The sequence below is a fragment of the Hirundo rustica genome, chromosome 10, assembly GCF_015227805.2.
Source record: "Hirundo rustica isolate bHirRus1 chromosome 10, bHirRus1.pri.v3, whole genome shotgun sequence".
NCBI lineage: Eukaryota > Metazoa > Chordata > Aves > Passeriformes > Hirundinidae > Hirundo > Hirundo rustica.
In genome coordinates, this window is record NC_053459.1 from 17,764,111 (window position 1) to 17,783,556 (window position 19,446).

Consider the following 19,446-nt stretch of genomic DNA (forward strand, 5'->3'; position numbering starts at 1 on the left):
ATGGCTAGAGTAATTGCTTTTCTTTTTCTCCCCCTTGGTAGAAAACCTTGGGAAGCAAAACTGTAAGGCCTAATTCTTCATTGTGTTGAAACTAACCTCTACTAGGAATTGAATTTATAGCAGTTTAAGTGGAGAACCAAAAGCAGATGAACTGACTTCTTTCTTTTATTTTTTTTCCTCTTTTATCACATCTTTATTCATATTTAAATTGTCCTGACAAATTCAATTAATTCAAGTAATGAAGAACTGTATGGTATATTTATATGTTCATCTTTGATGACCTGTGTAGGGGATTTGCGTTGTTTCATGTAACACCAAGCAATTAAATTTTCCTTTTTTAAATTTTAGAGCCTATGAATAACTGCCTCTTCCAAAAGGAGAGGAAAAAAAAAAAAAAAAAAGTGAAGACCACAAGAGCAATCGCACAGAAGGTGGGAAATGGGAAATGTCTGAGTCAAATTTCCCAAAATAGATATGTTCCAGACACTTGGCTGGTGTATGTTGTGATAGGATCTAGAGTTGCATGCCTATACAGATTTTATCATGAGATGGGATTGCTCTGAAGTGACCAGGAGTTGTCCTATCTCCTCTGTAGATATTAGCAAGAGGTGCAATGAAACAAGATAGTTATCAAGTTCCTGCAGCTCTTCAGCTTCCTGAAACCTTCTCCTTGACCCCATGTAGTGTTAAAATGTGCCTATCATCAATAAGTTTTCCTGAACTGTCTATGAACCTGTAGCTGTCAGCTCAATACCAGCTCATGTCACCCTGAAGAAGGGGTTTCTCAGCTGCAGTATCAGTCCCACAGAAAAATGGTACCTTGCTTCTGTCCAGGAGGGTGAACAGCATTTCCTGCTGCCTTCTGGCTTGCAGTACAGACCAGAGAAGCTTCAGAGCTCCCTGGGATAAAGCTAGTGGAAGATATAAATGCTTAATGCTCACTGATGCTAGGCAAATGTCATAGCTTTGAAACAGACCCAGACTTGTGTCTTTTCGTTTGCTTTTAAGATTTTTTTTCAAGCTTTTCTTCTAGTAAAAGATTAAAAACTTCTTCCAGTAGCCCCAGGTAATCATGTTTCCACGAACTGGGACTTTTACTGCAAGTTCTGTGCTGTGATGGTGTTACAAATTCTTCCATGTTGCGGAGTAACTACCTTTAAGCACTCTCCTGGAGAAAGATAAAAATGGGCAAATGGGACCTTGAGTGTTGCGGCTACAACTGCTGACATTTCATAGCCACAGGATCTGATTTGCTGTTTGGGCTCCTCAGGCACCTTCCCTTGTTTTCTCAGATTTTCTCAGTCTCCTGCTTGTTTATTCTGCTGCAATTTCTTTTCCCAGCATGTCAGTGTGTGAACTGTACTGACTTATTGAATGTGTGACTCCTAGTCACCGAATGTGTTTGGTACCGCCTTTCTCATCATCTGAACATCTCCTCCTGAGTGTGGGTTGTACAGCAAATCCCATGCAGTTTGTCTTGCCCAGGCAGGGAATTTTATGAGAACTGGCACTCTGCAGTTCTTGTTTCTTTTGCTTATCCTTACATCACAAAAATAATCTTAAATAAAAAGGTTATTTAGAAACCAGAAACCAAGCTATGTTTAGAGCAAGCTAAATAGGGGTTGGGTGGATGGTGGAATTTCTGTTTTGCTCGAGACTGGTTGATATTAATGATGTTTTCACATTGGCAAACACCAAACACAAACTAAAGTACTGGCAGGTTTGTTACCCTGGAGGGCTGGGCAAGTCTCTGAGAGGCGAGAGATGGTGGCACCTTCTCCAGTTAACTTTCTATTTCTGTTGAGCCTCCTTGTGATTCTGTCATCCACTGTAGAAGCCCTTTTTCTATTTTTGCAGCTGGTTGGCATAATCTCAGTCCTGGTCAAACCTGGGTGTACCTGACCACCTGTGGGACTGCACAGGTGTCACAATAACTTTGCACCTTCTGGATGCTGAAATCAACAGTGTTTCCTTCAATGGATGATGCCCTGAGGTTTCTCAGTTCTGAGAATCCAAGCTTTATTTAAATTTATTTAAATTAATTTGATTTTCCTTTCCCGTACTTCCATGTTGATTGTTTTTTGTTACGATCAGCTACAGTCACCAGTTTTTCTCTCTTATGTCTTCATCTTGCTGCCAACACTTGTTTTGAAAAGGGCAAATCTGTTACTATTATGGTGATTCAGAAATACTCCCAATGTACTTTCTGAAGGATGGTAGAATCTTTGAACCAGTAATCTGGGGACACTTCTCAGTACCTGTTGAGAATTGTGTTCCTAGATTACAGGACCTTTTTGCTGGTGGTTCCTTGAGTGTAGTGTTTATCTGACTCCAAACAGCGCTGTCAACAAGCTGTTCTTCAGCAGCTGGAGGGAAATCAGGCTTATAGTATTCTCTACCTTCTAAAAAATAGTCTTGTATATTAAAATATATTTTAGTTTGCTTTACTTTATTTCCTTTGGCCCCATTCTGAATATGCATGGAAGAAATTGCAGAGTAAAAGAGGAAAACTTAATGGGTTGCTATTTTTTGTTTGCTTTGGGAATGTACAACAATCCCTGACACCAAGCTCCTTAGTGATTCCTCGTGGCTTTTGCCCCTACAATGTCAAGAATCAGAGAGCTGATAGTAAACCTCATAAGCAGGATGGAGAAAAAGGTCCCACATCAAAAACATCGCTCATTTGAGTTTGCATTTTCTCCTATTAAATTCAAAAAGGTGGATTTGCAGAATCATCTTCCTTGACTCCTCCTCTCTCCCCCCCCATCCTGTTCTTTGGAATTATTGCCTTTTTTGTGCATCAGCCCAAATCTGTGCAACTTCTTTTTGCATTGTCTATCACCTGTTGTGACACAAACTCTTCAGGTTTGATGCTTAAATGGGGCAACTGCCTGCCCTGACTCAGGTCTGTGATCTATCTGTGCCCAGCCTCCTTCCTTCCACCTGTTGTCTGGGCACTGAGAGGTGATCTGGTTGTTGTTCTGTACAGTGACTAAAGGAGTAGTTCCAATAGATGTTTTTATGATATAAACCTTGATTCTGCCAGCTGAGTTGGCAAATATTTCTCAGTAAATGTTGCTACTGTTGACTGGCGTGAAGAGTGGGGAAAATAACTGGGTGCACCTGTAACAAAAAGAGATCGAAGTAGCTCTGTGTGAGACTTTAATTGCTTTTCACTCCATAGATCACACACAAAAGTTGAGGTCATTTTTGCTCATGTACTTGCCAAGTTACTTTTTAACTTCTTAGTGTTTACTTCAAAATAACAGGCTTTGTTTTCATGAGAAGAAAGTCTCACAGCCTCTTATTTCCTCCTTTTACTATGTATTTGCTTGTAGCGGAAAAAGCATCAGGAAAGGAAACTGTTGTGGATTGGCTGGTTACACAAAGTCCTCCAGCAGAGATCGGGGAGTTCAGGGTGGAACAGGGCCATACATGTGGAATAGACTTCACTGTTTCAAAGGCTGAAAAACTGCTGTAGTGGGAGGGCAAATACTGTGACTTAATATGGAACCTGAAGTGGTAAGGACCAGGCTGTCAGCCTGAGGCAGCCTGTGGCAAGCTCCAGCAAATCTCCTGGAGCTGGTTTATGGAAAGCTCTCTCTGAAATCACAAGGCAACAGATGAAGTTAGCAGGCTGAACAGGAGACTCTGTAAGTATCATAATCTTCTCCACGATAGCAGTACAATAGCTCAGGCAATAGTCAGGCTAGGCTCTTTTTCTTTGAGTGTCATCTTTGTTTTTCTGGGTTGTTAAAGGAGGAAAAAATTTGTAATTGAAGCTGTATGAAGTCACTGAAGATTTGTGTTTTCCCTCTCACAGATGAAATCATGCAGCAGGAGATACGGCCGCTGGTGGCAGTGGATATAATAGAGCAGCTCCACAGACAATTTGCAATCTTGTCAGGTAAGAAGTTGCTGGTAATGACACTCCGTGATTCTCTTGGAAACATATTGGAATGTGCCATGCTGACTGTCACCCCTCAGCTCTGTACAGCAGTTGCAATTGTATTTTCATATTGCTCCTGGAAAGTGCTGCTACAATCAGATATTCGCAGTGTATGGAACGGATAAATGCCAAGCTGCTGTACTTGGTTTTTTTTTAAGCCAAGTTAATTCTCCATGTTCTCCACAATGGTCTGGGAGGAACCTATTTAGGGAGCAAGAAATTAAACAAAACTTTCACTACATATCTTTGCACAATATCTGAGCATCTTGTTTGTGGGAAAAGATTTTGGTCTACCAGAGATCTATTCATGACCTCCCCCTTCTTCCTCATTTGCCTTTGTTTTAGAAATGATTCATTGCTAAAGTGTAAGGTTCTAATCTTTAAAAGATATGATTATTACATAGTCCTTTGTTTGCCCAAAGTTTGCAATCACACAAAGTGACGCAGTTCCTTTCCCAAAGAAAGAGCTGATACTGAAATATTTGGCAGATTATTCAATACATTATTTTGGATACTGTAGATGATAAATCTTGTCTGGGTCCTGAAACAATCTCTGCTGCTGACTGCATGGCCTCTGGCAACTCCTTTTGTCTCTATTTCTGCCTGTTCTGCAAATAAGAAAATTCATAATTCGCTTATCATCTTCCCCATAGAAGTTCCCCATAGAAACAGTGAAGTGTCATGAGTTTGCACTATTGTATCATGAAAGTGCTGAGATTATAAGAAGGTCCTCTTGAAAAGCCTGTCCCTCTTGGTGGAGAGGAACACTGGGTATAGAGTGCAGAATACACCAATCTAGCTGTGGAAATGGTCAGCTCAGCAGGCCCAATCCTTGCTGCATATTTCCATTTTAAAATATATTCCAAATAGTTGACAGAAATCCAAATCTAGTTTACACAAAAGCTCTGAGTAATAAAACTTGGGTTTGGAGGCTTCCAGGTAGGCTCTTGTGGCAGTTTCCTAAGCTCAGTAGCTAAAGGGTTTGCACTAGACAGAGGGTACTGACTGAGCAGAGGTGGAACCAGCTGCCTTCTCAACTGCAGTAAAACATCTCAGGGTCCCACCTTCCTAGAATTCCTGATGAACACAACCCTTTGGGCAGGACAGGGTCTGTAACTGCCTTAAATTTCTCAAACCCTTTTCATCCCACTGTTGTGCTCAGTGCAGGGTAAGTAGTAATTATTGAGGCTTGAGGGCCTCATATGCAGTTGCCTATCCAATAAAATGTGGAGGATTGCTGTTTTTGAACCCCATTACCTTGCAACATTTGGGATCAATAGCAAAAGCTGAATACAGCATGTAATGAGCAACTTATGGGAAGTGGTTTACTAAACAGGAAGAAAAAATCCATGTCCAGTTCCAGCTAGAACACTAAACATGGAATAAAAATGCCAAGGGTAGACATAAAAAAAGAATTTCAATATTTCTTTATGGACTCCCAATTTCAGCAGTGCCTGTATTCTCATCTGCTATTTTAACAAATTCAACTCTTCACATTTATCTAATTCTTTTATTCTTGGAAGTGATGAGAAAGGTGTTTAAATAAGGCTGTTTAAATGTGAGCTGCTTGAAGACTTGAAAAATAACTCCCCACAGAAGGCAAGGCTGAGGGGTTTTGTTAGGAATCAGCAAATAACTGGTTCATCAACATGAAAGTACTGATAACAAATACCAAAGGAGAGTGAGAAGGTGTCTTTCATGCCCCCATCTACATAAATAACAAATCACATTTTAAGAGTTTTCAGGCTTATCTAAAATCTCCTCAGCACAGTCCAGAAATAGCATCCTACTATAAAACAGGGCAGCATAGTTCATAGTTTCTAAGTTGATTTCAGTCTGAAGCTTATAGTTAAGTTTGGAAACCTGGGTGCCTCTGCTGCAAAATCCCCATTGCAGCTTGTAAGGAAGATAAGGAATGCTTAGAAGTCCCTCTGACCCAGTGTCTTATTCTGTTGGTGACCACTGGTGAGTCATGGTAAAACATGGCAGGAATCCTCCTTAGTCTCCCTCTACTGCCTCCTGCAAAGAGAACTTTAGGTGCAAGCCAGACATTACTACACTTTTCAAAAATGCATTTCTCTAAATAATGTAACTTTCTTTATCCTTTAGCAAAAGATTTTTTTTTTTCATGCAATGAAAACAAAACTGGGCACTCTTCTGCCTCATTTCATTTTGTTAAAGTAATTCACATGTAGATGACCTCATTTGATTTAGATTTTTTTTTTCCAGATGGTTCTGTAACTTTTCCTCAAAGCTTGCTGTTTGCTGCTTTTCATTGGGTATGAGCAACCACAAATATTTTGGTGCTTCAGTGCTTGCCTACATGGTGGCTGAAAATTTGATACTTAGCCTATTTCCTGGTTTTCCATATTGAAATGTTGCAGCTCCAGAGACACTGTCTGGAAAACAAAAACCCCTTCTGTTCTTTGATGCCACCATCATGGGCAGTAAAAGGCAGTTCCAGCGTTCTTGTAGAGCGTTACAGGCATAAATTACATTTCTCTAAACAACTTCCTAACAGTGGTATACATTGATTTATACTAGATGGGGTTGTTTCTTTCAGTCTGGAGGCTGCAACCCCCAGAGCGCAGTCACCACTTTTATGCCTGTGCAGAGCCCAGAGGATGCAGCACTGAGTCTGGTTTGTGTTAATCCACAGCCTCTAGCTTTGCCAAGCTCTTCTGTTCAGTCTTGTGGACCCCAAATGCATTGTCCAGTGATAATGAAAGTCCGTGGTTGACTGTTACAAACTTTGTCATAAATAAGTATTTCTTTGGTTAGTACCACCTTTTTAACAGCTGGCAGCTGAGGCAGATGCAGTGAACTCAAAAATGTTCCCTTGCAGTGAAGCAAAAAAAAAAAAGAGTAAAATGATTGAATCAAAGGCTCTTTGTTTTTCCTGGACATGACTCATTAGAAACACTTCTCTCCACTATTGCTATGTGCAGACTTCTTAAGAGGATCTGACTGTCTTGTGGTCTTCAAGCAGATGGTAGAAATTACATAACAAGTTCAATGAGTTTGGTGTTTGATTGTGTCAGGGTCTAGTTATAATGAATATATTACCTATTAACAGCCTCCTGCTTCTCCTGGCCCTCCACCTTCCAGACTAATCAAGACCTCACTCCATGCCAAGAACAGGGATGCTCTCCAAAGCCTTCCCTGGTCCACTGAAGTAATGGAAAAGACTGCAGTGTAATGTGGCAATGTCCTTAATCACGTAATTTTACTTTGGTCATATCTTTTCCCATGTGCTGATTTAGCCCTGCTTAGCTTGTGACATTTGGTAGGAGTACTGGTTCTTGTGGTTAAATTCTAGTTTTGATACCACTACTGCTCTTTCCTTTCCCTGAAAACCAAACTCCCAATTATGGGATTACAGCTGTGACAACACAGAAGTGCTCAGCTAGGTTTGTGTGTTTCCTGTAGCTGTTAAGGGAACTAGATCACAAAGTTGAGTAGTACTAAAAACCTGGTTATTCTAACGTACCAGTTTTAACTCAAGAATAAAGAACCACTGGTAAAATACTTTTTCTGTCCTGCTGACAGACTAATAAACTGCTGTACCAATCTGCTCTTGGAACTGCTACCATTCCTTCCCCCCCCTCCCACTTTTTATCTGCAGCTTCACAACCTGTTCTTATCTGTAATTACTCTGTCAAAGAGCCCAATCTGCCATTTGCAGCAATAATGGATCATGTTGCTAAATCACGACTTTATTAGACAAACTGTCATGAAGTGTATTAGCAGAAAGAATCATTTTCTTTGTGCTCTGCTCCTGTTAACAGACTTCAGTGGATGGGAGAGTGTATCTGAAAACGGTAACTGACTCAGAAGCCAGTTTATTTAATTTGCAAAGCCCAGAGGGTGTTTGGCCATCTGCTTCCTGTTTAAACGGAGCCTTTAGGAAAACCTGGCCTGACCTTGCCAAAAGGACAGTTTGGATCTTTTATAAAAATTGAGACCCAGGAAGCGTGATTTAATGAGAAATTCATTACTCGCAGCCCTTAATCAGCATGGAAAACCAAAACAGCAGAGCTTGGAGAAAGCAAGACCTGACCAAAGCAGTGAGACTTCAGCCAAGATATCATTAGACTTTTTGGCTGTCTGACCCAGCCAGGGCTGGGCTGTGATGGCTCAGGGAGCTCTCTGCATGTGGGCAGGCCCAAGCAGTTCAGCCTGCAGGTGTCAGCAGCGTTTGAGAGACCACTTTTCAACACTAACTGATAAGTTAGTCTCTGTGCAGGCTGGGGAGGTGAGCTCTGGAAACTTGCAGACTAACTTTTGGAACTTCTCCTGACTATAGCCCCTTTGTTGGGCTGGTGCTTTTCCATTGTTTTGGTTTTATTTCCCAAGGGAGTCAGCATAATTGATGATCTAGTTAAAAGAGCTGCTGGCTATAGAATAGGACTTCAGTGTACCCCCTAATTGTCTCAACCATGAATATTTTTTGTGCCTAGATGGGAAGCATTGGTGGGCTAGAACTGAGGAGAGGGAGATTTTCTAAGTTCCTCATTGTGTTCAGGGCCTTGGCCTGCAGTTGTGATTGCTTTCTGCTTTTACATCAGTCATACCAACATACAGCTTCAGCTCTGAGAGCTCTCAGAATTCGGCACTCACACCTCATTTGTCAATCACACTGCAAAGCAAAATTACGTTTTCTCAGCTGCCGTAACCTTTTCTCCCCACATATATTCCTTCCCCAGATACTTCTGGTGTTTTGTTTCCACAGCTGAATTCTGGCCCCATCTTCACTGCAGCAGTTATCCAGGCTGCACTGGCTGCTGGAAAGTCTGTCTAATAGGAGCAGCTATGAATGCTGCTCTGTGTCCTGGGGCTTTGCAGATTGGCACACATAGGAGTGAGTGGAGGTCCCATTACCATGGCTACCTTGTACAACCCTGATACAGCTTGTGTGCTATCTCTTCTAAATTTCTTAACCTTCCACATTCACTCTGACTTCTGACCTGCCACCCAGGTTTTTCCATTCCCTTTGCCCTTGGGCCACAAGTGAAGAGGAAAAACTGAGCAAATTAAGGAGTGTGCCCAGGAAGAGGAAGAATGAGGTGCTGTCATTCTGCAAACCAGGCAGAAGGTCAAGTAATATTTTCCTTGGAAGTCTTGCCTTTCACCAGGCAGTTCAGCCCCCTGCTCTTCTAAATCCTGTCACTGTTTGCATCAGTTGTGCTCCAGCTTGTGGAGTTCAGGTCTGCATAGGAGACAAAAATCTGATTGGTTTCCTCTGCAGGCAAAATTCTGTGGCTGCTCATGATGGAGCAGCCTGGGGTGTGACTGAGAAGCAGTGACCCAGCCTTGGGAGGCTGGGATTGCCTGGCTGCCCCAAGGCAGAGTCAGGAGTGTTAGTTCAGCTATGGGACAGCCTGGACTGAACCTCCAGCTTCCGTGGCTGCTGCTTGCAATGGCCACTGCCACCAGCAGCTGATTCCCTCCCTGGGCACCAGCATTTGGAGCTGCCAGGAGGTGCTGAGGGTGGCTGTGTTGCTTGGAGGGTGCTGCGGAGTGGCATCTAATGCTGTCTGGAAGAGCTGCAAATCAGAGACAAAGGCCAGTGCATTGCGTGGAGACATACCAGGCACAGCCACGCTCCTGATACCTGCAAATTTTGTCTTTGTTTTTGCTTCTGACTACACTAAACTCAAGGTATTGCTTGCTTCTCCCTTGGAGCTTCTTAGCTCAGCTCATGCCTCAAGGGGTCCTTTGCCCCTGGCAGTCCTCGTGTCCCTTGCCCAGCTGCACATGCACTGCTGAATAGCACAGAGTGCTGCTGGCAGCTGTAGGGTGACCCCTCTCCCCTCTCTGCTGTGCCCATTGGCTCACTCTCTTCAGCACTTCGTGCCCTCCCTTTCTAGATAGTGTTTTTTTTCTTTTTTCTCTTCATTTTTTTCCTCTTTTTTTTTTCCTTTTTTTTTTTTTTTTTTCTTCTCTTGCGGACTAATTTTTTCTTCTGGTGTTCTGTGGAGCTGCTGGAGCTTGCTCCATCCCTATCTGTCTTACTTATGGTGGGCTGTAAACTCATCTATTTGGCAATTGGACTCTTCTCACAGGTGATGCCCAGGAGTGTAGGGATTATACGCAGTCCTAGCAAGCACAAGGATGGTATACAGGGAGTTCTTGGGGCCAAATTCCATGTATTCAGTCCTCATGGCTATGGAACTGACTGAATTCTCTCCCTATTGGCTTTTAGTTTGTGCTCTCTGCCCTTTCAAGACATTGAGCAGTGTCTAGCTAAAATATTTCAAGGCCTGGAAGAAATCTTCTCTAGAAAGAAAGGTTGACGGTCGAGGAATAAAAGGGCTGTGCAGCTTGTCAATTCACATTCTGCAGAAATTTGCATACTGCAGCAATTCTTGGATTAGTGTCAGGGGAAAAAAAAGTGGCATTAACTTTTAGGTGTATGGAATTGCTCTCTCATACAGAGGAGAGGGTTTTCCAGATACCTTTGGTATTTAAGGAGCTTCCCTTATATCCCTTATCCAAATGTATATGGATCATTTTCCTTTGTAACTCAACTACTGCTCGAAATTCAGATATGGGCAGGAAAATCCCATTTGTAACATATTTGTGGTATTGCTTGTCACTCAACACTTCAGACATGTCTGCTCTCTTCTCATCATAGAAGTTAATTTCTGAATACCAAACTCCCTCAAATTTGCCCCTAATTTCCTGGTGTGGCAGGAACTGAAGGTTTCCTTGTTTATTTCCCTGTCTGAAATACAGCTCTGCTGAACCATCTGAGGGTTCTGGTGTGGCTGCTGCAGGAAGGGGTTGCCTTCACTTTGGAGAATGAGGTAGAGATCAGGAGCTGTTAAGGGCCTGTGGCATAATCAGAAACAGGAGCTGCTGACTCCTAGTTGAATGTTCGGTCTGAGGCTGCTCCTAAGTGTCCTAAATTTGTAGCCAGTGGTGAAAGGAAGAAGTCAGTGTTCAGTCTGTTTACATTCATTTTGGATGGCTTTTTATAGGAGAAGATCCCACGACAAAAATACACCCACATTCATAGAGTGCATCATCAGCCTGCCTCATCCAGCTCAGGGAAGAGTGCAGGGGAAGAAGAGCACATATATGAATGGAGATGCATGAGATGAAATAAAACGGACACAAAGAGATCCTGGACCATTAGAAATACCATTTGAAACTTGTAGTTTGAACAAATCTTGAGTATAACTGCAGCTAAACTATCAGGTGTTGAAGGAGGGGATCTGGGGGAATCTCTATCTTATCCTCCAGTGGCAAATATTGCTGCTTTAAACCAAAATATTCCAAGTTACTCCATCTCTCTCATTTAAAGTATATTCACATATTTGAAATACATGAATGGGAAAGTTTGGTGTCCAGAAATCCTGTGATTTCAAGATACCCGGTATGAAATACCTTGGCATGCACTGAGCTCTGCACAAAGAGACAGCAGACAAATTTGGCAGTAGATTTCCCTGGCTGTTGCTGTTTGTGTCCAGGAGATGTCACTGAGAATCTGTAACAAACCAGCCTAACTGGAGACCTGCTGGTTGGAGTTCCTGGTCTAGAGTGCAGCAGCCTGGGAAAAGCCTGACTGAATTTGCATCCCAGCATATTCTACATCACTTCTGACTGCAGACAGTGCAGCTGGAGATCCAGCTGCCATGCATCAGCATCACCCCAAGGCCAGTGGGGAGATCAGTGTGGAGGCCATGGCTCTGCTCAGCATTTGAAATCCAATTCAGTGCAGCGTGAATGATGGCTTTTGTGCTTTCTCTCTTGGCTGGGAGGTTTTTGAGTCTCTGTAGGCCTGTTTTCTCCCTAGCAGGGTGAGTTTAGTGAATGATCTAGCACAACAGAGTCATTTTCAGATGTAATCAAAGCAATAATCAGCCCTCAGGAAGGAAAAAAGGGACTAAAGGTAGTGTGCTGATACCACGTCACCAGATGTTAAGAAGAAAAGGGGTTTCCTTGTTCAAAATTCCTCTTTTCTAGAGCTCTGAATTTTACCTCATGCAAACATTGTTTTCTGCAGCATTCCAGCTCTCCATGGCCAGAAAGCACAGGAGGGATTTTAAATAATCCAACTGAGGCTGTGAAGGTAGGGCAGAGTCAGGATCAGGACTAGCAAGGGACTGTCCACACTACGGAGAAATAGCCAGGAATTTCTGGAACACCTCCTTGCAATATTCACCAATGCAGGAGCAGGAGAAACTGGCTTGTGGCAGCAGTGGTTACGTGGCTCCCTGTGGTATACAGGGAAAGGCAATGGCGAATGGGAGCAGCCTGGAAACAGGGATTATTTATGGGGATTTAGAAGGACCTTTCAAGGAATGAGAATGCTTTTTCTTCCCCACTCCTATGCTCCTAATGGGATGATTTATTGGATATTTTCCTGAGGAAGGTATTTTACTGCCTCACAGCTTCCTCTTTGCTAAAGAGAAGCCCGGAATCTGGCTGTCCCTTGGGCAAGAGTCCTCTGTGTGTGATAAATGACTCAGAAGTGTCTACAGCAGAACTACACTTGCTATCGGGTTGTTAGAGAATTCCTGAGCCTGGTGCAAAAAATAAGTTTACATAAAGATTGCAGAGAAAGGAGAAAGACTTGGGGAAAGCATGTCCTTAATACCTTGTTTAAGGAGAATTAAGCAATAAAGTACCTGTAAAAAAAGCTTTGTTTCATCGTGTTCCTTTATGTGCTGCTGCCTCCTCAGTCTGCTCTCAGCTTTGAGCCCAAGCTGGTGAGAAAACCCCTCGTAACTTCTGTGTGCTTGGAGCAATGCCCGGGTTTATTAGTGGAACCAAATTGAGATTGGTGCTCCAAGTAAACGGGGTTTGTGCTGTGGACTGCAGCAGCTCTTGGAGTTGAGCATTGTGTCAGGAGAACTGTAGAGGCTGCTTGGTTCCAAGGGGCTTGGCTCCATGCTTCTTTTAGCTTTACCTGAATTTGGATCAGGGAATCCCTCAGAACGGGACTCAACCTTATTGCTTACGAGTTTTGCAGTTCCCTGTCCTGTTTAATATAGATTTGATGCAAATAAGCATGATAAGCAAAATTCCTCCATATTCTTTGAGCATTCTTAAGGAAAGACCTGAGCCTGGATTGGTCCCAGGCTTGTATTTTGGGCTATATGTGTGTATTCAAGGCTTGTATGCTCTGTTACTTCATTTTATTTGATCTCTAGAAGGAATTTGAGAGTACTGTACCTATACATGAGGAAATATTGTGTTGTCACAAAAAATTATTTGGAAATGGGAAACAAAGGATGAAAAAACCGATCAGAATTATGCAGAAGATTAATGAAAAAGCTGAGAATCTTGTCTGGAGTAAATGGAGGTAATGAAACTGCAGTGAGCTGTATCAGATGGGAGCTGATGATGATTACTAGATGTGGGTGCTTTACAAGGAGAAATATGCCAGTGTTTCCCATGTGAGTACTGACTAGTTTGTCCAAAGGCATAAAATCACCTTCTAAACTTTATGACTTTTCTTTTGCAGGAGGAAGAGGGAAGGATGGGGCACCCATTATAACCTTTCCAGAATTTGCAGGATTCAGTGAGATACCTGATGACGATTTTCTGAATGTGGTCACTTATCTAACCAGCATTCCCAGGTGAGGCTAAGCACAAGTTTCTGTTGATTTCCTAGAGAGTTTTTCTTCCCCAGTGGCTCACTGAATTCAGTGGTGCTGCCAGGACATACCAGTGCCTCTGCATCGCTCCAGCCATTATGAAACTTCCCTATCTACTGGAATTGTGTCATTTGCATGGAAAAGAAAGCTTCACACACAGGGCAGGTTGAACTGAATTGGAGCAGGAATAGACCTGAAGTGCAGCAGCAAAGATGACAGATCAAAGGGAGCTAAGAGGGGTTGTTTGTGAAAAGTCTCAGGGGCACTGGATGTATTAAGGGAAGGGCTGCTTCAGTGAGGAGCCATACTTCCATAGGTCCCATGACTGCTTATCCTCTGAGTGCATCTTTCTATCCAGCTTCTCCTTTGCTGAAAAACCAAGTGAGGTACCCCACTGACAGGATTCTGGCAAGCACCATGTGCTTTCTGGTACGTCATTTCTTTGGAGAATGCTCCACAGCCAGGATGATTTCCTTGCTTTTTTCCTGCAGCTTTATAAGAATAGTGGAACAAACTGAATTCCCCCGCTCTGAGAAAATGTACTAAGGCATGCCTGCTGAATTACTTTTTGTTTGTCTAAAAGAGCTTAATATTTTTTTCAGTCCCCTGTTCCTGTCTCTAGACCATGGCTCTCTGTGCTAGTGAGAATCACAGCAACAATTTATTCTTTCCTGTGGTCTTCTGTAAAAAGGTGCTTAGAGGATCACAGTGGAAAATAAGCCTCCAAATCTGAGTGAGAAGTTTTACAGCTCCACCTACGTGTATTCCCCATATTTGCCAAAGAGTTGCCAAAGCAAGCTGAGAGAAACCACATACTGTGAACTTAACAACTTCATTGTTTCACTCTGCTCTGTGGAACTTTTGTTCTGCCAGGGGAGACTCTGTTTTGAGTATTTCTTTACTCACTTCAGGACTGGGAGGGCAACCAGCCTCAGGGTATATACAACAGCAGCAGTGCCTGAGATAACCACAAAACTGGTTTTTCAGCTCTTTGTACTTGGTATGCAGGGAGATGACTCCCAGTGATTTTGTCACATGTTGGGAAACCAGCATGTTGCATTGTCAACATGATAGAAATGCTTTGAGCTTCTCCAGCCTGTGTGAAGCCCAAAAGCACAGATGTGTTCTAAAGAAATTAGCCAAATTCTTGGAGGATTGCTCCATCAATGGCAGCCAATGGACACAATGGCTCAAATGCAAACTCAGGCTGAAGAAATTAATTTATTCCTTAATGCTGGCACATGGGAGAATATACCAAGAGGAGTATTGTCCTTCTCATTTTCCTGCTGTCTTTGTCTCAGTGGCCACTATCTACCAACACTGGACCTTTGCATTGATTCAGTTTCAGTTCTGTGTTTTCCCCTCAGGAATCCCAGAGCCATGTACAAGGAATGAAGAATTGAGTTTTGAAACTTTTTAAGTCAGGAGAGCTGTGATGTACCTATTTTACAGATGATGAGATACATGTGAGTAATGTCTCACTGTGCAGACAGGCTCACCAAAACCTGTGTTGAGTAAGTGACTGTTCCATTTGCTCTAAATGACCTGCTCAAGGTCAATGACAAGCTGAGGTGTGAAGGTACATTTTTTGCATACCAGCACATTGGTTTGACTCTTAGGTTTGATTTTGGACCACACTGTAGGGATGTGAGTTTTCCAGGGAATGTTCCAGTCTTTATTGCAGTGCTTTTAGAAAGGTTGCCTGCATTTCTTCAGTCACTATTTGAAAGTTGCCACTATCTCTGTAAATGGTGAGGGAGAAGGATGTTAATTTAGAAGAAGAACCTGAGCAGCAAGCTTTGTGTGATTTATGACATGGGGCTCAAACTCAATGAGGACTAAGTAGTGGGCCTGTTTGGGTGCAGCAGAGCTCTGTCAATCTGCAGTTGGCTGGTCCACGCACACAGTGTCTCTGCCATGTACCTTATACACATTAAAGGGTGTGAGTTGTTGCTTTGGCCAGCACTACTCTACTAGATAGTGCTGTGTGTAATATAACATTATTGCTGAGCATGTAGTTTCACTGCTAGTAGTCCACTTTTACTTTAATTCTCAAGAAAGATGTGAAGGTATCCAACAAAGTGACTAAAACCGGAGAACAGTCTCTAACTCTTCTGGAGTTGCAAAGGGGATGGCCATGAATCAGGCAAGTTGAGGTATAATTTGAAAAGCAGCTCTTCCTATTTATCATAGAAAATTCTTCCTTCTTTGGAGCTTAGTGAACCAGAGAAATCAGCATCATTTTCCAGGCAAATGTAGAGAGAATACCTGTCTTTTATAGTATCTGATTTTGCATATCCTGTACAATAATGTTCATGTTGGTTGTGGAGATAAACTCTGTGATTGCAGATAACAGCACTTAGTGTTAGTAATGTTCTAAGCCCCTCTGGCATGATTAATCTTGTGTGCTCATATGACAAAATATATGACAGGATTGAAGATCAGCCCAGTGAGACTTTTGTAGCCTGATTCATTTTCTCTGTGGTTCAGCACCTGCCCATGAGAGTGCTCCACCAAAGGGGTCTGCATGCAAACATCCACAGATAGTCAGTAACACGGTGTATATGCACATGCATGGCTCTGTGCATGCACTAGGTAGCTTCAGAAAGCCCTTTTTTACTTGCCTTATTCCATGGCCAGAATTCCTTTCTCTTTAACTTAACATGGATTAAGTACTTTGATAACAGGTGTCCTTCTCTCCTTACAAAAGAGGTCATAAAATTCAACATCTCAAGTCAATGTTCAAGGGCTAACCTGAATATAGAGCTGAGGGTGGAACTGTTCTGCTGATTGCAGATATTTCATTCAGGGAAAGGGAAGCTTTCTGCCAGACATCTGCATATCTAGGCAAATGTGCCAGAATTTATTTTGGAGATAAGCCTGATGTTTAACCGCATTTCAGGATTGTCTTCAAATCCTTCTTTTCAGAGAACTGGAGGAACCTTAATGCATTTTCATAATGAGGCTAGAGATATTATAGTACTGACATGAGCAAACATTGATAGATTGTGTGTGTGTGTTTTTAAACAAACGTTCTCTGGATGCACACTTGAGTGGGGGATCTCAGCTATGCATCCACTTGTGCTGATGCTGCCATCTCGGCCAGGCCTCTTCCCGTGGCTGTTTGTCTACATCCATCCCTTAGTGCCAAATGACATTCAGACCTTGGCATAGCCTTTCATCGTGCTGGTTGAAACAGGATCACTTGCTGACACTCTGTTTCCCTGGTTAAATTTAGGACTTCAGTCAGTCCTCTCTAGCTAAAAAGAAAAAAACCCCCACCCCCCCAACCACAACAACAACAAACAAACAACTCCACAAACAAGAAAAACAATAAAAAAAGCTCCACATCAAAAAGCAAACATACAAATACCATTGGCTTATCTCAGTGACAACTGATGCTATGCTGAGCATCATTTGGATGTGACGGCCTCGGGCTGAGACTTTTGTGTTTACTTTCTCACCCTTTCTGTAACAATCTGCAACACACACAATTTCTTTGTTGCCTTAATTTGAACATTATCAAGGAATTTTATTCCTTGGAATATTTGTTGAGCTACTGGAGGATATGTGTGTGTTTGTGTATATCTAAGACTACTGAAGGGTATGTATACATTTGTGTATGTATAAAAGGTAATAGAGATGAATTCTCTTCCCTGTGCTTGAGAAGCACTGCTGCAAACACATTTTCTGTCCTCTGCAGAGAGCTACATGCTGCACTACTAAAGAGGAAAGGTCATGTATTGTCACTGAATTCTGTAATCCTCAGGGGAATGCTGTAAAAATACTGAACTGGAAAATTCCGTGAGTTTTCCTGTTAGCAGTATGAACTAATAGGAGCTTTCACATGGCATCCCAGTTTTGCACAGTGCTTTGGCTTTCAGTTGTTGATCCTGCAGAGCTGCAGCAAGAGCTCAGAGTTGTTACTGTGTTGATGGTCTTCAGCAGATTATTGACATGACTTTGGATAAAATGACCCAGGGGAACAGTGTTCTTGGGTTGATCCTTGTATGGACAGTAGAAGAAGATACTTTAAACTTTTTTTTTTTTCTTAATCTGTGATTAGATGTTTGATTGCAGTATGTCCTCTGATTATGACATTTATACTCTTCCTGCCTGCCTCTGGTTTGTCCTGAGATGACTGAGCCATCTTGCTCTTGTGAAGTTTCTGGACACTCAGTGTGCACTTCTTAGCTTCTCCAATGCTGAGTGCTCTTAGAAGGCAGAGAGAAGAGCAGTTCCACTGAAACCTTGCACTCCAGAGTGGGATTTTAGAGAGAAAGAGAGGATGGGGTATTTATGAGGTCTACATGGAACACCAAATCACTGCCTCTTAGATCCTTCTTGAAAAGCCCTGAGAAGGAACAGGAACTGTTATTCTAGCCAATAGGTTGAAAAGGATAGTTTTGAATGACTTGCAACCCCAGAACAAGCTTGTGATTGGCAAAATAGAACTCTTCAATTTCTGCTTTGCCTACCAGAATTCCTGGTGCTTTGTGTACACAAGTCAGGGGATACTGATGTCCTCAAGCTCAGTACCCCTGTCAGGTGTCAGCATACTTGGAGAAAGAAAACTGTAGGGGGGTGTCTAATAGCTTAAGTTATTTTGAAGAAGGGGAAAAAAAAAAAAAAAAAAGGATCTGGATGTTTTGTCTTCAAAAGAGCACAGTGTAATTTGTGATCCTGAACTATTCATGCCACCTAGACTGGCGGCAGAGTACCACAGCAGCTGAGAGATTCAGCAGATAAAATATTCATGTTTTGTGTAAGCTGCTAGCCTTATGCTGGAAAGAGAAATTTTGCTGGCTTTCCTTTTTATGTGCGTTTCTGCCAAATATTCATTCTTTCCACTGTATGTTGTTTTCATAATGGGCTCGGAGCGTGGTGTGACGGAGGCTGTGTTTTGCTGCAGTTCTCTGCCTTGGAACAGGAGTATCTCCCTGTAACCCAGCACACCTATTTCATCTGTTTTGCAGTCTGGAGGCTGCCAGCATCGGATTCATCATCATCATAGACAGGCGACGGGACAAATGGAGTGCAGTCAAGGCATCCCTGACACGAATAGCAGTAAGTGCTTGCTTTTGTTATTTATCTGCTAGAAATTAAAATTGTCTGCTGAACCTTCAGCACACGATACAGCCTCCTGTGCTCATTTTAAGCTCCCATTTTCTGGCTGTGGATGCAGAATCTCCCCAGCCCTGCAGCTTGTAAGTGTTAAATAAGAGAGGGAGGAAGCTGCAGAGACAAATTACATAGTCTTGTTTACTGCTGAATTAGGACAAATTCCATATTTTCTGGGTTTACTGCAATATAAATTCTAGTAATTTGAATTGATTCCTAGAGGAGTATAAGAGGTACTTCTTCTGTGCCCTGAGGAGGGATGATGTGGCCTGCTTATAAAAGAAATAGATCCCAAGGGATTTGTGTTGGCACGGTAGTAAATGATCTCTGTCAGAAACTCTTAATAGCTTTTTATATCTCATTTGTGAAAGTCAGAGCTGGGCACTGATTTTCAGCGCTAAGAAAAGCAGCTGGTTTTATACATGTCTCACTGGGAGCATTTACTGTGTGAGGACCAAGCACTTACACACAGAGGTGTAGGATGGAGGGATGACAAAGGCGACTTTAAGTTCTTTCAATGTATTTAGACAGAAATGTTTTTCATCCTCAGGCTTTTTTGCTGCTCTCTTCAAGAAATTGTTCTTTTTTCATGCTTGATGATCTCAGAGGAATGTGAGAGATGTAGGCTGGGTGTTTCAGGCAGGGCCACGTCTGATGAACGCGTTGAGTGCCTGCTTGCGTGTGAAAATATGCGAGGTTAAAAAGATTCAAAACCCTTTGCAGAGTGAATAGGTAGGTCAGGCTGGGGAATCCATCTGTGCTACCGGC

The 19,446-nt window shown here is 42.5% G+C and overlaps 1 protein-coding gene across 7 annotated transcripts in view; it reads left to right on the forward strand.

The window, feature by feature from the left end:
• The window catches only part of MCF2L2 (MCF.2 cell line derived transforming sequence-like 2), a 159,565-nt gene that overhangs the window by 33,212 nt on the left and 106,907 nt on the right, over positions 1 to 19,446 (forward strand). For all 7 annotated transcript variants that reach the window (XM_040073952.1, XM_040073953.2, XM_040073950.2 and 4 more), the window contains 3 exons: positions 3,824 to 3,907; positions 13,425 to 13,539; positions 18,534 to 18,624. In XM_040073952.1, the coding sequence (XP_039929886.1) occupies positions 3,824 to 3,907; positions 13,425 to 13,539; positions 18,534 to 18,624 (290 nt within the window). The remainder of the gene's footprint in view (positions 1 to 3,823; positions 3,908 to 13,424; positions 13,540 to 18,533; positions 18,625 to 19,446) is intronic.